Below are 15,663 nucleotides of genomic sequence, written 5' to 3'. Positions count from 1 at the left end.
CTCAGTGGTTCTCAAACTTTTGTACTGGTGACCCCTTTCACATAGCAAGCCTCTGAGTTCAATCCTCCTTATAAATTAAAAACACTTTTTTGTATATTTAGCACCATTATAAATACTGGAGGCAAAGCAGGGTTTGGGGTGGAGGCTGAACGACCCCCCCATGTAATAATCTCGTGACCCCCAGTTTGAGAACCCCTGGTTTAACTAATCCACTTCAAATTCACACCTTTTAGTTAATTTGGATTTTTTTTGCTGTATGCCCCATGTAGACAATCCTTTACTCTCCCAGGTTCAGAAGCGGCTAGGTAAGACAAAGAACTTGTCTGCTTTACAAGTACTGTGTGTAAGATCACAGCTTGGTTATGGGTTGGGATATCTGTGTTACACAATTAAAAAAAAAAAGTTTGGCTGGGAAGATATGAAACAACAGCTGTATTAGGGAGCTGTGGGTCAGCCTTGGTCCTTTAGCTCCCGGGCTTAAAGCACAGCTCCCTGATGTGATTGTGGAATTATGTTTTCCCATCCATGGTGACAATAAAAAAAAAATCGTGTTATAACATGGATGTCACTACCTCTGACAGAATATGGTGACAGCACACTATTGTTTTCTTATTATTGTGGTATTTCCCAAAGGCCCTGTTCTGGGTATTAGGAAGACCAAGGTGTGACACCTAATATCAGAGTTGGTTAATATTGGGTGAAGGTGTGAAGAAGTCAGGTAACTAAGAATGTTTAACATTGCTTATTAATAGAACTTTTTAAGTTTGAAAAGTCATCAATTTTTGCCAAATATAGTTAGTGTTGTAGTGCAATATATTAAGCATTAACACGTCCCCTCTTTACTCTTTAGGTACATAACATGTGCAGAATACACACATTTTTATGGAGGAAAGAAATCAGGTAAACGGTTTAAAGCTGCTGTGTTTTCTTTCTACATTAATTCTTTTGACTGTTTCTATATTTTATGTGTATGTTCACACTTCAGTGCTGATGTCTCCTACCCCGTACTTCCTTATTCTGCTATCATCAAAGTTGTGAATGACCTTCTCTTGGCTAAGTTTCAAGGCCTACTTGCCATGCTCCCCCCTTCTCCTTTCTGCTGCCTTTGATCTTGTTGGCTGCTCTCTCCTTCATCATGTCCTATCTTCCTTGCCTTTCTTGGTTGTATCCTCTATTGGATCTTGATCTACCTTTCCAACCATGCATTCAGTGCCTCTTTTTCTCTGTTTACTCTCTTCTTTTGTTGGAGACTTTCAAGGTGCCATTCTAGCCCTCTTTTCTTCTTTCTCTACGTCCTGTCCCCTGGTTACGCCTTGTGTTTACTGTACATGAGTTTACTTATCACTTCTACGTCAATGACTTTCAGATATCCTTCTCCACTCTGGGCTTGTATCCGTTTCCTCAGGCTTGCACTTCCCACTGTCGCTGTGAGGTGCTATCCTGGATAGTTCATTGCCATCTCAATCTCAGCATGGCCACATTGGAACTCCTCCCAAACCCACTCCAGTTCCTGCCTTCTCAGTTAGCAACTCCATCATCCTTGTAGTCCAGTGGTTCTCAAACTTTTGTACTGGTGACCCCTTTCACATAGCAAGCCTCTGTGTGAGACCCCCCATTTTAAATTAAAAACACTTCTTTACATATTTAACACCATTATAAATGCTGGAGGCAAAGTGGGGTTTGGGATGAGGCTGACAGCTTGCGACCCCCAAAGTAATAACTTCATGACCCCCTGATGGGTCCCAACCCCCAGTTTGAGAACCCCTGTTGTAGTCGCAGTGGGGTCCTGATACCTGTAGCCTGGATGTTATATTTGACTCCACCCTCTTTCTTCCCTCACAGTTAGGCTTCGGCCAAACCCTGTCACCTTTTCTTCCACAGAATTTGAAAACCTCACCCTTTTCTCTCCCTATAACTAAATCACTTTTCCACATCCTGAGCATCTTCCACCTATACTTGTCATCTCCTTTCAGGTCTCTAATGCTAACCTTGTCCACAAATCCAAAATGCTATAGTTTCAACCATGTCATCCCCAGCTTCTCCTTTGAGTGTCTTTCGTAGTATCACATTATGTTGTCCATCAAACCTAAACTCCCTGTCTTTGCCTTCAGGGCTGTGCGTTATATCTCTTACCTGGTCTCACCCATTCTTTCCCCCACCCCTTCCAAGCGTCCGAGCCTCTGATGTCAGTATAGACCTCATTTGTTTGTTTTTCCCATAGGCATCTCCAACCCTTCTTTCAGACTTCCCTTCATGCTGGGAGTGCCCTTCCCTAACTTATTTACATGGTACATTTGACAGCTCTTTGTGTATTATCAGTTTCACTTTTCCCCTTTATATTTGGTCAGCTTCCCCTGTTGTCAGTGTGGTTTTAAAAAGAGAGAAAGAAGAGATTTAAAAAAAGGATAATGTGGTTGTAAAACCACAAAAATTTGGGGAAGGGGGCAACCGGCCAAGGAATATCTCAACTACTTTAAAAACGTGCCTTTTCCTAAATCTTCCAGTTTCATTTGTGGAGCAGACTTGGGGTTTGCACTGCACTGGTTTGTGAAGTTTTGATTTTTGTTACTGTTTCACAAGATTTAGACTATTTGTCTTTGTCAGGAGCAAATTACTACCTGACATATCAAAATCAGTAATTTCCAAATATATATTGCTAAGGATTAATCATAAGTATCAGAAGCACTTTTACTGCCCAAAATACTCTGGATTTATTAAAGTTATTTTGCTTTTTGTTTTTGTAAACAGATATTCCACAAGCAAATTTTAGACGTTTATCTTTTGATCACTGCAGGTAAGATATAAAAAAAATCTTCTTTGTCTTGAGTCCTTAACCAGATCATGTTTCCTGTAGTGGTAGATAGAGCAGACAGACATCAGGAAAGTAACTATCATTCCTTAATGTAAGACCAACAAAATTTCAGCAAGGATTGAAATGTATGTTTTGACTCCAAGAAGCCCAGTGTCTTAGAGGTTGTATGTAATAACTGTAAAGTTCAAAAGGAATATATAAACTGTAAAATTTGCAAAGAATTAACATGCAAAGTTCAAATAAGTTAATACTTATACAATTCTAGACTTGATGTTCAAATTGTTCCCCTTCACTGTGTTTTATATCCTTGATCTGTCCTGCATCACTTAGAGCCAACGATTAAGTTGCAAGGACCTTTCACATCTTAGTTCTTTGTGCTTAGAATTTATTTCTTGCTGATGAAACACAGATGCTAGAATGAAAGAAATCAAGATGCAGTATTAGTAAGTTCCACATAGTCAGATGTAAGTTGCAAGGTTCACTTTATCTTCACTGATGCAGACCTGCGCTTAGGGCTCAGATAGAAGCTAATGATATTTGCTAGTTTAGTATTGTGACTTTCTAGGTGACTTTGATAAATCTGAAATAAATGTGTACTTTTTCCTAGTTTATCTCTGCAACCATTCGAATATCCAGTTTGCACACCAGATGGAACAGTCTTTGATTTGCTGTAAGTCATTCACTTCCATTTTTATTTTGTTTGTTTTAGTTTTTGTATAGGCTAAGTGACTTGCTCAAGGTCGTGATTGGAATCTGTGTCAGAACTGGGATTAGAACTCACGAGTTCCTGTCTCTTCCTCTGGTGCTTAGATTTCCAGTCCAAGCCTGTCTCACTTCTCAAATGGTTCTGTTTCTCAAAATCATAGCTATATGTAGAAGGCTACAGCTGTAGCTGTAAATGCACAGTGTTTCTGTGCTGGAGCAGCGTGCTTTTAACTGTACTTCTTGGCAGAGGTTATTGCATGATGGTCCATAGCCTTTTGTGTTCCTACCAGTTTGAAAGCATGGCAGGGGAACTTAGATGCGGAGGGACTTAGAGGTTTATAGTACATGAAAAATTCATCATGCAGCAGCACTTGGGGTAACTGTGCTTACTATGTGCATTGGGAAGAGAAGTCATATAAACACTAAAAATGCCTTCGTTTCCCTCTCAGCTCACTTACATTGGGTTTCATTTCTTCCTCTCTGGAGATGTACTCACCACTGTTAAACCGCAGCAGGCAGTCAGCGAAAACCAAGACCTGCAGATTAAAAAAATGCCTTTGTCTTTCATTTTTAAAAGTCAGAAGGGGACATTGTTTGTTTTGTTTATCTAATAAGATGAGCCATCCATAAATACAGTGGGGGAAAATTTTGCTGTGGAGTGTGCATCAGCTTTGCTCACTCAATTAGGGCAAATAACATTTTTGTAGGGTATGTAAAATATCACTTTGTCATGGGAGGAGTGGGTGTGCTCATACTGTACTGCAGCTTTGCAAAAGGTTATCAGTGATAAAAGGCCACTTGGTGCTGCTTGCCTCTTTCAAATACTTCTGTAGTTGGGCTTTCATAACCAGTTGGAGATGATAAAACAGGTCTTTAACAATGAACGTGGTTTCCTAATTCTGTGTATGACTTCCTGTCTTATCTCCTTTCTTTTCAGGAGTATTGTTCCTTGGATAAAGAAGTTTGGGACCAACCCAATCACAGGGGAGGTAGGTAGTAATGGTTTTATTAATAAAATACATGTTGTTTTACTTGCTTATAGCTCTTTCTTGATTTGTGAAGAGAGACACTTTTGTCTCTTTGTTCCATAAATGGGTTCTGTGGGCTTTTAAATGGCTATTTATAGGGCAAGTGTTGAAACTAAAATAGAGATTTACCAGGACATGTTTGTTTTAACCAATAAATGGGAAATCTTTCTGACTGAATGCTAATATCCACAATGCTCTCATAGTCCTAATTGCTTTCCCTGTGGAATGTAGTCTGTGCCTGATCCGTGCTTGGAGGGTAGGAGGGGAGAGGCAAGCATGAAAAATTCCCCACAATTTGTAGTGGAGGAGGCTGACAATGGGATGTTTAGTTCTCTGGAACTTAAACCCTTGGGCTGAATCCTGCTTGTCTTATTCCTGCATTGCATCTCGAACTTTCAGTGAGTCTATATGCATGAGTAAACTGACCTTAATTTCCACTATTATTGATGCCCTCAAACCTGATTAGTCAGAGCAATAATTAGGGTTCTAGAAAAGGCTCTGATTGGATTAGAAGGTCTGCTTGTGAGAGGGTAGCAGAACGGAACTTTGGTTAATGGCTCTTTTCAGTCAAAAATGAGTGATCTTAACCTGTGCTAATAACTCCAAAGGTTTTGCTGCTCATAATGCTGTTACATGTTATCGTAACAATATCCTTTTTAAAATATCTTCTGTGAATTTTCAAATCTTTTCTTCCATCTCGCTGTTTATAATAACCCCATGGAAGATTAAAGCTTAAACTGCAATCTGCTTTGGTATTCTTTCCTTCATTCTAAATGTATGCTAGTTTTGTTGTTGTAGGATTGCATATGAATGGTGAGTTTGTACAGCACTTTGGACATGTGAAGTACCATATACTTGTGAAGCATTATTGTTGGTGTTATGCTGCTGCCATTGATTTTTCTTTTGCTGTTCTTTTTAAAAAACAACAACATGAAAATATTTATTTGGGGGAATAAAAGACAAATAGTTAAAGACTTTGCAAACAGATATAAGCTAAACAAAAATAGGTCAGATTTCAGGCCTACTGATCACAACTGTTCCTTTAATTATGGTCTGTGAAGGAGTCTTTCCTTGCAATATGCTCTCTAGAGTAATTGCAGTTTGTTCTTTGAGCACAAGATGGCAGTCATTACACAGAATTGTCACTAGACTGCTTTGATTTCAGTGTGCTGTGGAAAGAGATTGCTTTTTGAAATGTCTCCGGTGTCCTCTTCGATTACAGACTTCCCCAACAGGCAGATGAGAGGAGATGCTTAAGTTGCATACAACATTCCAAACTCTAAACATGAGCAGGCTCTTCTAGAGCAAATATTCTCTGCAAGGGTGTTAGTGTGTTGGAGAAATGATCAAAGCTCTTCTTTTGGTCAGTAGGAAAAGAGGGAACGATGGCCTTTTCATCCACTCTGCCCAGTCTGTAAGCACTTACAACCCCACAGATCAGCTAAAGGCTTTTGGAAAGTTGTTCAAAGCCAGATAGTCAGATTACCTTTAAGACACCTATTCGTATTTAAAACCACGCAGAGCATTGTGTTTAAAAGTGCTTTGTGCAAACACAAAACAAGAGGGAATAATAGAGACTACTAGCACTTAGGTATGGTCCTATTGTCTCAGAGAAGCCCCTTTTCTTTTGATGCGTGGTGTGCAAGCGAGACCCAGGGAAGTTTCCCTGCTTTTCAGTAGAACATGAAGTGGTCCTGTAGCAAGGTTGTTCCATCTTACTATGTTAATTCAATAAGCCCTGTTCCGTGGTGGACCATGGCCATCACTGGCCATAATGAACATGGTGTTCTGACATGCTGACTCTTGTCTCAGGAACAGGCCTGTGTTGTAATTTCAGCTGATGAAGACTCTAAAGAACTAGTGAGGCCTGTGCAAAATGTTCTTGGTGATCTCTGAGAGCACTCAGTCTGTCTGTGAGCCGTGACTCAGGTTTCCAAACTTCTGAGGCTCAGATATGCCAACCTGACTGCCCTCCTACCTCTCCTAAGTAGTAATCCCCTTCCTCCCGTAATCGCTCTCTGTGGAGAACCCAACCTCTGAAGGTTGGCGGGGAAGAGAGAAACCCTGTCTGGAGGGCCGTATCCTCTGAAGGAAGAAGTTACATACACCACTGCAGAAAAAAATGAAGACATTCCTGTTCCCTGATTGCTGAATCCATAGACAGGAGAAAGAAAGAAAAATGTCATTCCTTGTCATTGCACCTGTGGTGAGCCCAGCCTAGTATCAATGGGGTGAAGATTGGGACTGAAGAGAATTGGGAGACATTGAGTTTGGGTTTCCTGGAAGGGCATCTCCTGTACTATGTGGAGGTGGATAGTTTTGGGAGGCAGGAGGAGGAAACCTGTGCTGGGGAGAGGATTTAAAGCCTTGAGTTTGTGCAGCCAGATCATGATTTTAGTGCCGCCTTCTCAATCCATAATTGTTTTGCCATGTTCTGTTCCTCATGCTATTTGCTTGGAGCTGAAGGCAGAAAGAAATTTTTCTGTGATGAGTTGGTGATTTATGCAGATATTTGCATCTCTAGGCTTATTTAAAGAAATAAATTAAGCAAGGTTAACTGCAATGGTGGTTTCATAATCCGGACAACAAAGTTACCTTGTGTGGACTTGCTGGAAGAAAATCCGGTCCAATGAGAAGGTGGTGACATGGCTCTGAATAAATCATGTTACCTTTTTCTGTAGTGAAGTTTAAAAACAGTGCTGGAATCTTGTATAGTTTACCCTCCAGTTGTTATGGCTCACTACTAGCTAGGCATTTTAGAGGTGCTGGACAGCCACTTTTCATAATGTTAACTATAGGCACTAAGTTTTATCTAGCTATCAAACTCTTAGGTACTTATATGACACCCCGCACCCCCCTCCCCCCATCATCAATGTAGTATCTGAGCGCCTCACAGTTTTAATTTTATTTATCCACATCACAGCCCAGGGCTGCTATTCCCGTTTTACACATGGGTACTGAGGCAGAGGGAGACTAAGTGACTTTCCAAAAGTCATGCAGGTAATATGTGGGCAGTAGGGAATTGAACCTGGGTCTCCCAAGTCCCAGGCCAGCACACCAACCACTTCCTTCCTCTTCTGAAGGAACTTACAAATGTGCCGTGGTCACAGTTATTTTTACGTATGGTTTATAAAAGCATTTTTCTTTATACCCGCCGCCCTTCCTCTGCTTCCTCATACTTTAATTCCTCCTTGTTTTTGAACATCCCTGGGAGGTACAGTGTGGATGCCAATGTCCACACAGAAGAAACAAATCTGTGTTGACCTTTCTGACTTCCTCTTTGGTTGCCCATGAGCTGCTCCAAAAGGTAATCTCATATTTCCTTACTTGGGATGTTGTGATCTAAAACACTGATGTTACTATGGTTATAATTCTGGAACCAGACTAAGCATCTCCTGCAGCTGAGCCACAACCTGTCGGGTGTTTTTGGCTGTCTTGCCTCCTGGCCTGCCTTCCCAAGACAGTTCCCCAAGCAATGTCTCTGCTGAAGTCCCATCCAACACAGAATAAGTAGAAAAACTATGGTAATCTCATTCCTTTTACTGAAATCAGCACTTTGACATCTTGGGCTCACAAAGAGTTGTGTGCTTGACAGGATGTTTTACGTAACTGGCATATGACAGCACTGCCCAGTGTGCCCACACAAGTCAGCCAGCTGGGATCTGATGTACCTGTTTCTAAGGAATGAAGTTGTTCAGATTATATCTGGTCTGATGGAATGTCAAATATGAACAGATAATGGAGCTGAATTCTGCTAGAAATGTGTATATTGTGGCAAAGGAGTTTCAGGGGAGACAATTCTGAGTTGAGGAATATCTTAAAAATGGGATGAATTCATTTAACACAATTAAATAGTGCAAAGAAGAAAAATGGGGGCGCTTTTCCAATATTAATTTGTTACACTCCAGTTCACTAATATTCTGCCTTTTGTGAGGAGAGTGCACTACTGTGACCTGTGAGTTGGGTTCCTGCATCTCTACTAGAGACTTGCTCTGTGACCTTGGGCAAGTCACTTGCCTACCCCATCTCACAAGTGTCTGAGATCTGTGTGCTTCATTATCTCCACTTTAATTATGGGAAAACTAATACTTACCAGTGTGGGGGTGTTGTAAGTTTTAGCACACTTCACAGAAATGAATGAAGAGGTGATCTGCTAGGGCACAATAAAGCATCTAATTTATTTTTAAACAATGAAAATATTTTAATCTCTGGTATCTGTTTCCTAGGGCTAATCTAAGCACAAGTTTTTTGCTACTCCTTTATCTATCTGCTTCTAAACTAGGGGTTCTCAGACTGGGGGTTGGGACCCCTCTGGGGGTCGTGAGGTTATTACATGGGGGGATTGCGAGCTGTCAACCTCCACCCCAAATCCCGCTTTGCCTCCAGCATTTATAATGGTGTTTAAATATATAAAAGTGTTTTTAATTTATAATGGGGGGTTGCAGTGAGAGGCTTGCTATGTGAAAGGTGTCACCAGTAAAAAAAAGTTTGAGAGCCATTGTTCTAAACCAGTATAGATATGTGAATACAAAAATTGCATGGAGGCATCCCTTTGTCCGAGGAAGCCAAAATTCAAATGAAATCCACAGTTACTAAGGATGATTACAAAAAAATAGCATGAGCATGTAAAGACAAAAATCAGAACAGCTAAGGCACAAGGGATATTAAAGCAATAAGAAGAGGTTCTATAAATACATTAGGAGGAAGAGAAAAATGAAGGAAAGTGTAGGTCCTCTACTTTATGGGGAAGGAGAGCTGCCAAAACAGAGAGAGAACAGGTTAAAGAATATTTAGAGAACTTAGAAGTATTCAAGTCATGAGGGCCTGATGAGATGCACTACAGAGTACTTATTTAACTGGAGCAATCTTGGAACATTAGCAATTATCTTTAAGAACTCATGGAGGATGAGTGAAGTCCCAGGGAGCTGAAAAAAGGCAAACATAATACCTATCAGTAAAAAGGGGAACAAAGAGGACTCCGGGGATTCTAGACCAGTCAGCCTAACTTTGACATCCAGAAAGAATCTGGAACAAATTATTAATCAGTTTGCAAGTACCTAGAGCAGTGGTTTTCAACCTCTCTATATTTGTGGACCTCTAAAAAATTTCAAAAGGAGGTGCGGACCCCATTGGAAATCTGACATAATTTGTGGATCCTCAGAGGTCCATGGACTACAGGTTGAAAACCACTGTTCTATGGCAGTAACAGCCTTTCACGGATCCTTTAGACAATGTCTCTGGACCCCCAGGGGTCTGCGGATCACAGGTTGAAAACCACTGACTAGAGGATAATAGCATCAGAGGGGTAGCCGTGTTAGTCTGGATCTGTAAAAGTGGCAAAGAGTCCTGTGGCACCTTATAGACTAACAGACGTATTGGAGCATAAGCTTTCGTGGGTGAATACCCACTTCGTCGGATGCATGTCACCCATGAAAGCTTATGCTTCAATAAGTCTGTTAGTCTATAAGGTGCCACAGGACTCTTTGCCGCTTTTAGATGATAATAGGGTTCTAAATAATAGCCGGCGTGGATTTAAGAACAAATCATGCCAAACCAACCTAATTTCCTTCGTTGAGAGTGTTACTGGTCTAGTTGGGGGTGGGGAGGGGGAGCAGTGAACATAAGAACAGTCATACTGGGTCAGATCAGAGGTCCATCTAGCCCAGTATCCTGGCTTCTGACAGTGGCTAATGCCAAGTGCCCTAGAGGGAATGAACAGAACAGGGAATCATCAAGTGATCCATCCCCTGTTGCCCATTCCCAGCTTCTAGCAAACAGAGGCTAGGGACACCATCCCTGCCTATCCTGGCTAATAGCCATTGATGGATTTATCCTCCATGAATTTATCTAATTCTTTTTTTAACCCTGTTGTTGTCTTGTCCTTCACAACATCCTCTGGCAAAGAGTTCCACAGGTTGACTGTGTTTGTGTGAAGAAATACTTCCTTTTGTTTGTGTTAAACCTGCTGTCTAATTAATTTAGTTCTTGTGTTATGAGAAGGAGTAAATAATACTTTATTTACTTTCTCCACACCAGTCATGATTTCATAGACCTCTATCATATGCCCCCTTAGTCGTCTCTTTTCCAAGCTGAAAAGTCCCAATCTTATTAATCTCTCCTCAAAGGGAAGCTGTTCCATACCCCTAATCATTTTTGTTGCTTTTTTCTGAACCTTTTCCAATTCCAATATATCTTTTTTTGAGATGGGGCGACTACATCTGCACACAGTATTCAAGATGTTGGTGTGCTATGGGTTTGTATAGTGGCAATATGATATTTTTCTTTCTTATCAATCCGTTAATGATAATGCCGCTGCACATTGAGTGGATGTTTTCAGACACTAATCCACAACTCCAGATCTCTCTCTTGAGTGGTAACAGCTAATTTAAAATTTAAATTTAAATTTAAAATACATCATTTTATATGTATAGTTGGGATTATGTTTTCCAGGGTGCATTACTTTGCATTTATCAACATTGAATTTCATCTGCCATTTAATTGCCCAGTCACTCAGTTTTGTGAGATCCCTTTGTAGCTCTTCGCAGTTTGCTTTGGACTTAACTATCTTGAGTAGTTCAGTATCATCTGCAAATTTTCCCACCTCCCTGTTTACCCCTTTTTCCAGATCATTTATGAATATGTTGAATAGTACTGGTCCCAGTACAGACTCCCGGGGAACGCTGCTATTTAGCTCTCTCCATTCTGAAAGTGTGATATATCTTGATTATAGCAAGACTTTTGACACAGTTCTGTATGACAGTCCCACATTATTCTGGGATATATTAGCAGGAGTGTTGTAAGCAAGACACAAGAAGTAATTCTTCCGTTCTACTCTGGGCTGATTAGGCTTCAACTGGAGTATTGTGTCCAGTTCTGGGCGGCACATTTCAGGAAAGATGGCTTGTTAAGATAACAGGCAAGCACATCTGAAGGCAAGTTAGCTGGCTGTGCTGTACTCCAATCAGAGTGCCTATAGCCAAACTGTAACTCGACTTGCTAAAATGCAGCTAAAGATGTTAAACTGTGTAGGCATTCAGTCTGTGGTCCCCAAAATGTTCATATCGTGCTGCCCCTCCCCCTTTCTGCACACTCCAGGAGCTGTGGTTGGCAGCAGGGCTGTGGCTCCCGGGGGATGCAGATAGGGTTAAGAGGGCTGAGGCTGGAGCCATGGCTGGGCTGGGAGCCTGGGGCTGTGGCTGGAGGTGGGGCCAGAAATCAGGGTTGCAGCCAGGTGCAGAGCAATGGCCAGGCTGGGAGCCTGTGAGCGGGGCCAGAGCAGGCCTGGCCTGGAGCCTGCTCTCTGCTCTCCCGAAGGCTGGCCCAGACCCTGCTGCAACCCTCAAATGTTCCTCTGCGGACCCCAGTTTGGGGACCACTGCATTAAGTGGAGGTTTTAGTTGAGTTAAGCTAGTTTGGTTGAGCTAATTCAATTGAAATACCGCCCTTGTTTCCCTACTTTAGACAAGTCCTGATCCCTCAGTTATTGCCCTGCCTCTTAAGAGCTCCATGAAGCAACACAAAGGATTCTGGGGCATACAACTAAAGAGGAACAGTTGCAGGAGTCGAGTCACTGGAGGGGAAAAGGGTGGTTGGCTATGGGGTTGCCGAGGGGTAAAGGCTGAGAATCCCCCCCGCCCACCCTGCCTTGTAGGAAAATGACCTTTCTCATTCAAAATAAACTTCTTAGTTCTGTCTGCCAAAAGTCTCACGTAGCTTAAAAAGATGGATGTTTTTAAGTCTCTCACTCTCTTGAGAATATTTTACTTAAAATAAATAGGTGGGGTGAGGGATTGAAATGTCTGCAGTAAGTGGCTAATATTAACCTGAGAGACTCAGCATCCATACAAAAAATCCTGGGTATAGGGGGTTCTCTAGGAAGACAGACGCTTGCTTTCTCCCACTGTGCCTGTCAGCTCTGCTCTCATAAAAGTGTATTGAGAAGGTGATTGTGGTACGCTTCAATGCCCCGTCTCAGAAGAGTGGGACTGCAGAGAGAGTACAATTAGTGCCTCCTCAATCATAACACTGCTGGTGGGTCCAATTTTAAGTCTGTGAGCCTTGACAATGTATCTTTTTAATCCATTGTTTGAAAGAAAAGCTGAACAATGTGCACATAGTAATGTGATGCCTGGCTGAGCAGGTGGTGTGCAGTCTTGGAGTTGGTGGGGGATGCCGTGGCTTTGTTACATTCAGCACTTTAATTTCTTTGAAACTTGTACCGTGGGCATGAATGGGATAAAAATTGTCCCCAGCAGAACCATCTCTGTTCATTTCCTGATGATGATCAATTGTTTTCAAAGCAGCATGAATTTCTGGTGAAACTAACACGAAAAAACTTTCCAAAGTACCGTTTAGCCTCTAATTAAAAAGTGAGTGTTGCAGCTGATTTAATTCATTTATATATTTAAAAAAACCTCATTCATATTTACTTCTTACAATGGCGGATTAGGCACTGGGTCAATGGGGCCCATGTCTGGGGCCCCGGCCAACTGGGGAGCCCTGGAAAAATGGTCAACCCTGCACCCTGACCTGCTCCACATGACGGGCACTCATGCTGGGGAGCAGGGTCAAGGCACGGGGGCTTGCCCTGCTCTGCCTGCCCACCTTGTGCTCCAACTGGAGTGGGGCAAGCCCCCGTGCCCCAACCCCATTTCCCTTGCAGGAGCATCATGGGTGAGGGGAAACACACTGCAGGCAGAAGGGGTGGGGAGGGGTCCCCACTTGCTCTGGCCCAGGGGACTCTCAAAACCCTAATCCGCCCCTGGTTTCTCAGACCCTTTACAAATTAGATCTTTGCCCATTATCAAGGGCTTAATAGTTCTTCCAAATGCTAATGGATATTGCTTGTGTCTTGTTAGGCTATGTCTACGCTACAGACCTTACAGCAGCACCGCTGTGCCACGTGTAAGGTTTCCTGTGTAGCTGGTCTGTACTGACGGGAGAGAGCTCTCCTGTTGGCATAATTAAACCACCTCCAACGAGCGGCAGTAGCATGTCTCCCACCGACATAGCACTGTCCACACTGGCACTTTTGTGAGTGAAACTTATGTCAGTCATGGGTGGGTTTTTTTCCACACCCCTGACCGACAAAAGTAGACAAAGCCTTAGTTCTGGCTATTATGGAAACAGATTTTGGGTTTTTTTGCTCAAGTAATTAAAATTCAGTCCATCCCAGAGAAATTATCTGTTGCACTAAATGTGAGAGGCTGGTTTGTCAGGTTAATTGAAACAATATGAAAAAGGTTGACTTCATTGTCTGCAGATGTATTCACTGCACTCTGTTTAAAAAAAATACTTATTGCTTTTTTTAAAAAAATTTTTTTTGGCTGTTGAAATAGGGGAAATCCTGCTGGAAAAAGATGCAAAAGTTAGAACGAAGGTGAAACTTCCTTAAACATCTCAATGCTTTTTAAAATCTGTTTATTTTGAGAACACAGAAAAAGAAATGGAAAAAATTGACAAGACCAAGTCAAGAAATTAGATCATAAATGATTTAGGCATTGACTCATATAATAGGGCTCTTCTTGCCTTCTTGTTTTACAGTATTATGGTAAAAGAAACCACATGGTGTAAAAACTGTGAGGCGGGTGTATTGAAGGAATGACTGCCAGATCTTCAGCAAATCTGTGACAGTTTTTACAACTCACTAGAAGTTAGATTCCACATTTGCCTTTCAAATCAACATTGGACCAAATCTTTCAGAAATGAGCTATGATAGATAAGCTGCATGGACCACATTCATATCTCTTTGAACTCGGTGTTAGACAATAAGACAAGGATAATCAAAATTAAAGGGACATTCAGCCTTTTTTAATAGGTTGGATGGTATGGATGTCTTGCCTGAGTCTGAAGATGACAAGTACCCTTGCTGGTTAAATGAAAGATGATTTTGCTTTTTCATCTTAGTCTTTGTGAATGGTGTAATAAGGAAAATATTATCAGATGGAGAGCCTTTGGAACCTCTTGCACATAGGCTGTCTCCACATTATTTTTCTGTTTCTACTGTGCCAGGATCCCCTAATCATTAGGGAATATAATCACACTGATCAGATACTGTTCTTTAGCAAGATAAATTCAGCAGTGCTGCCCATTCCTCCCAGTATGGATCTTTTTTTGCTTAAGACCTGGAGTATAGGGCTTGAAATCCAAATGATCAAAAATGTCCCCTGACAGCCTGTGGGAGAGCAGGAACTTCCACTAGCAATGGAATACTTTCTCTATGGGTACCTGAAAATGGATGATCACTTCTCAGTAGTATGGTAGCTTCAGGTTTCATCTGTCTGAAGCCCAGCCAAAGGTATAATCCGAAGTTCAGGTCTTCTCTGGAGGACGCTTTTCAAGGATCTATGCTGATGAAGAGGATGGGGCATTTGTGGCCCTAGAATCCAAAATGAATGGCTTTGTTTGTGACTTGTGCAACTTTCGATTGAGTCTTCAAATATTTTGCAGGTGGAAATGTCACACTATGTGTACCTTTTTACTTTTTTGATAAACTTGCCAAGTAGGGTCTTCGGAAACTTGGCGCAAGGGAGTTTCTTTGACTGTTTTAGTTCTAATACAAGATTCAGTGAAGAAAAATACACAGGTTCTCTGTGTGTAGAATAACTTAATACAAAGTAGAGAACAATTACCTTTCATGAGGAAGCTGTGTTAGTGGAAGCTAACCTAAAGAGATTTGGTTTGGGTATGATGTGGCCACGCTGTGGCTTTCACATACTTCAGAAAAAGTGAGAAAAGGAGAATGATCATAAGCATATCTGTTTGGCTACATGGTGTGTGTAGGGTAGGAAAGAAGGTTCAAAATTATGTACTGGGACTGCTTAAAGATACTACCCAGTGCCTGTTGGGACACGATTGCCAAACTGTCTGATTTCTCTCAGTAACTCGCCCTTCTGGTATTTCCAGAAGCGGAGATGCTTTCGTAGATAAGAATAAGCCAGGGAGAATGCTTTCTGGTAACGCTGGTGACTATATTCCCATGGCCTATGTTTGCAGCAGTGTTTCAGGAGAGAGTGGGTTGTTTTTTTTTTCTGTACTGAGCTGTGAATAGATCTCTCCAGGTATGTTTACAATTGGAGAGGGTAAGAGGCCTCTGGATCAAATATCTTGAGGATGAAC

The 15,663-nt window shown here is 41.7% G+C and overlaps 1 protein-coding gene across 2 annotated transcripts in view; it reads left to right on the top strand.

The window, feature by feature from the left end:
- PPIL2 (peptidylprolyl isomerase like 2) overlaps positions 1-15,663 on the top strand; it is a 112,079-nt gene that overhangs the window by 1,497 nt on the left and 94,919 nt on the right. For both annotated transcript variants that reach the window (XM_077835094.1, XM_077835093.1), the window contains exons 2-5: positions 851-900; positions 2,749-2,794; positions 3,420-3,482; positions 4,455-4,506. In XM_077835094.1, the coding sequence (XP_077691220.1) occupies positions 851-900; positions 2,749-2,794; positions 3,420-3,482; positions 4,455-4,506 (211 nt within the window). The remainder of the gene's footprint in view (positions 1-850; positions 901-2,748; positions 2,795-3,419; positions 3,483-4,454; positions 4,507-15,663) is intronic.

The sequence above is a fragment of the Eretmochelys imbricata genome, chromosome 15, assembly GCF_965152235.1.
Source record: "Eretmochelys imbricata isolate rEreImb1 chromosome 15, rEreImb1.hap1, whole genome shotgun sequence".
In the NCBI taxonomy this organism is placed as follows: Eukaryota; Metazoa; Chordata; order Testudines; family Cheloniidae; genus Eretmochelys; species Eretmochelys imbricata.
The sequence above is the reverse complement of the archived record's forward strand: the minus strand, read 5'-3'. Positions and strand labels throughout refer to the sequence as shown.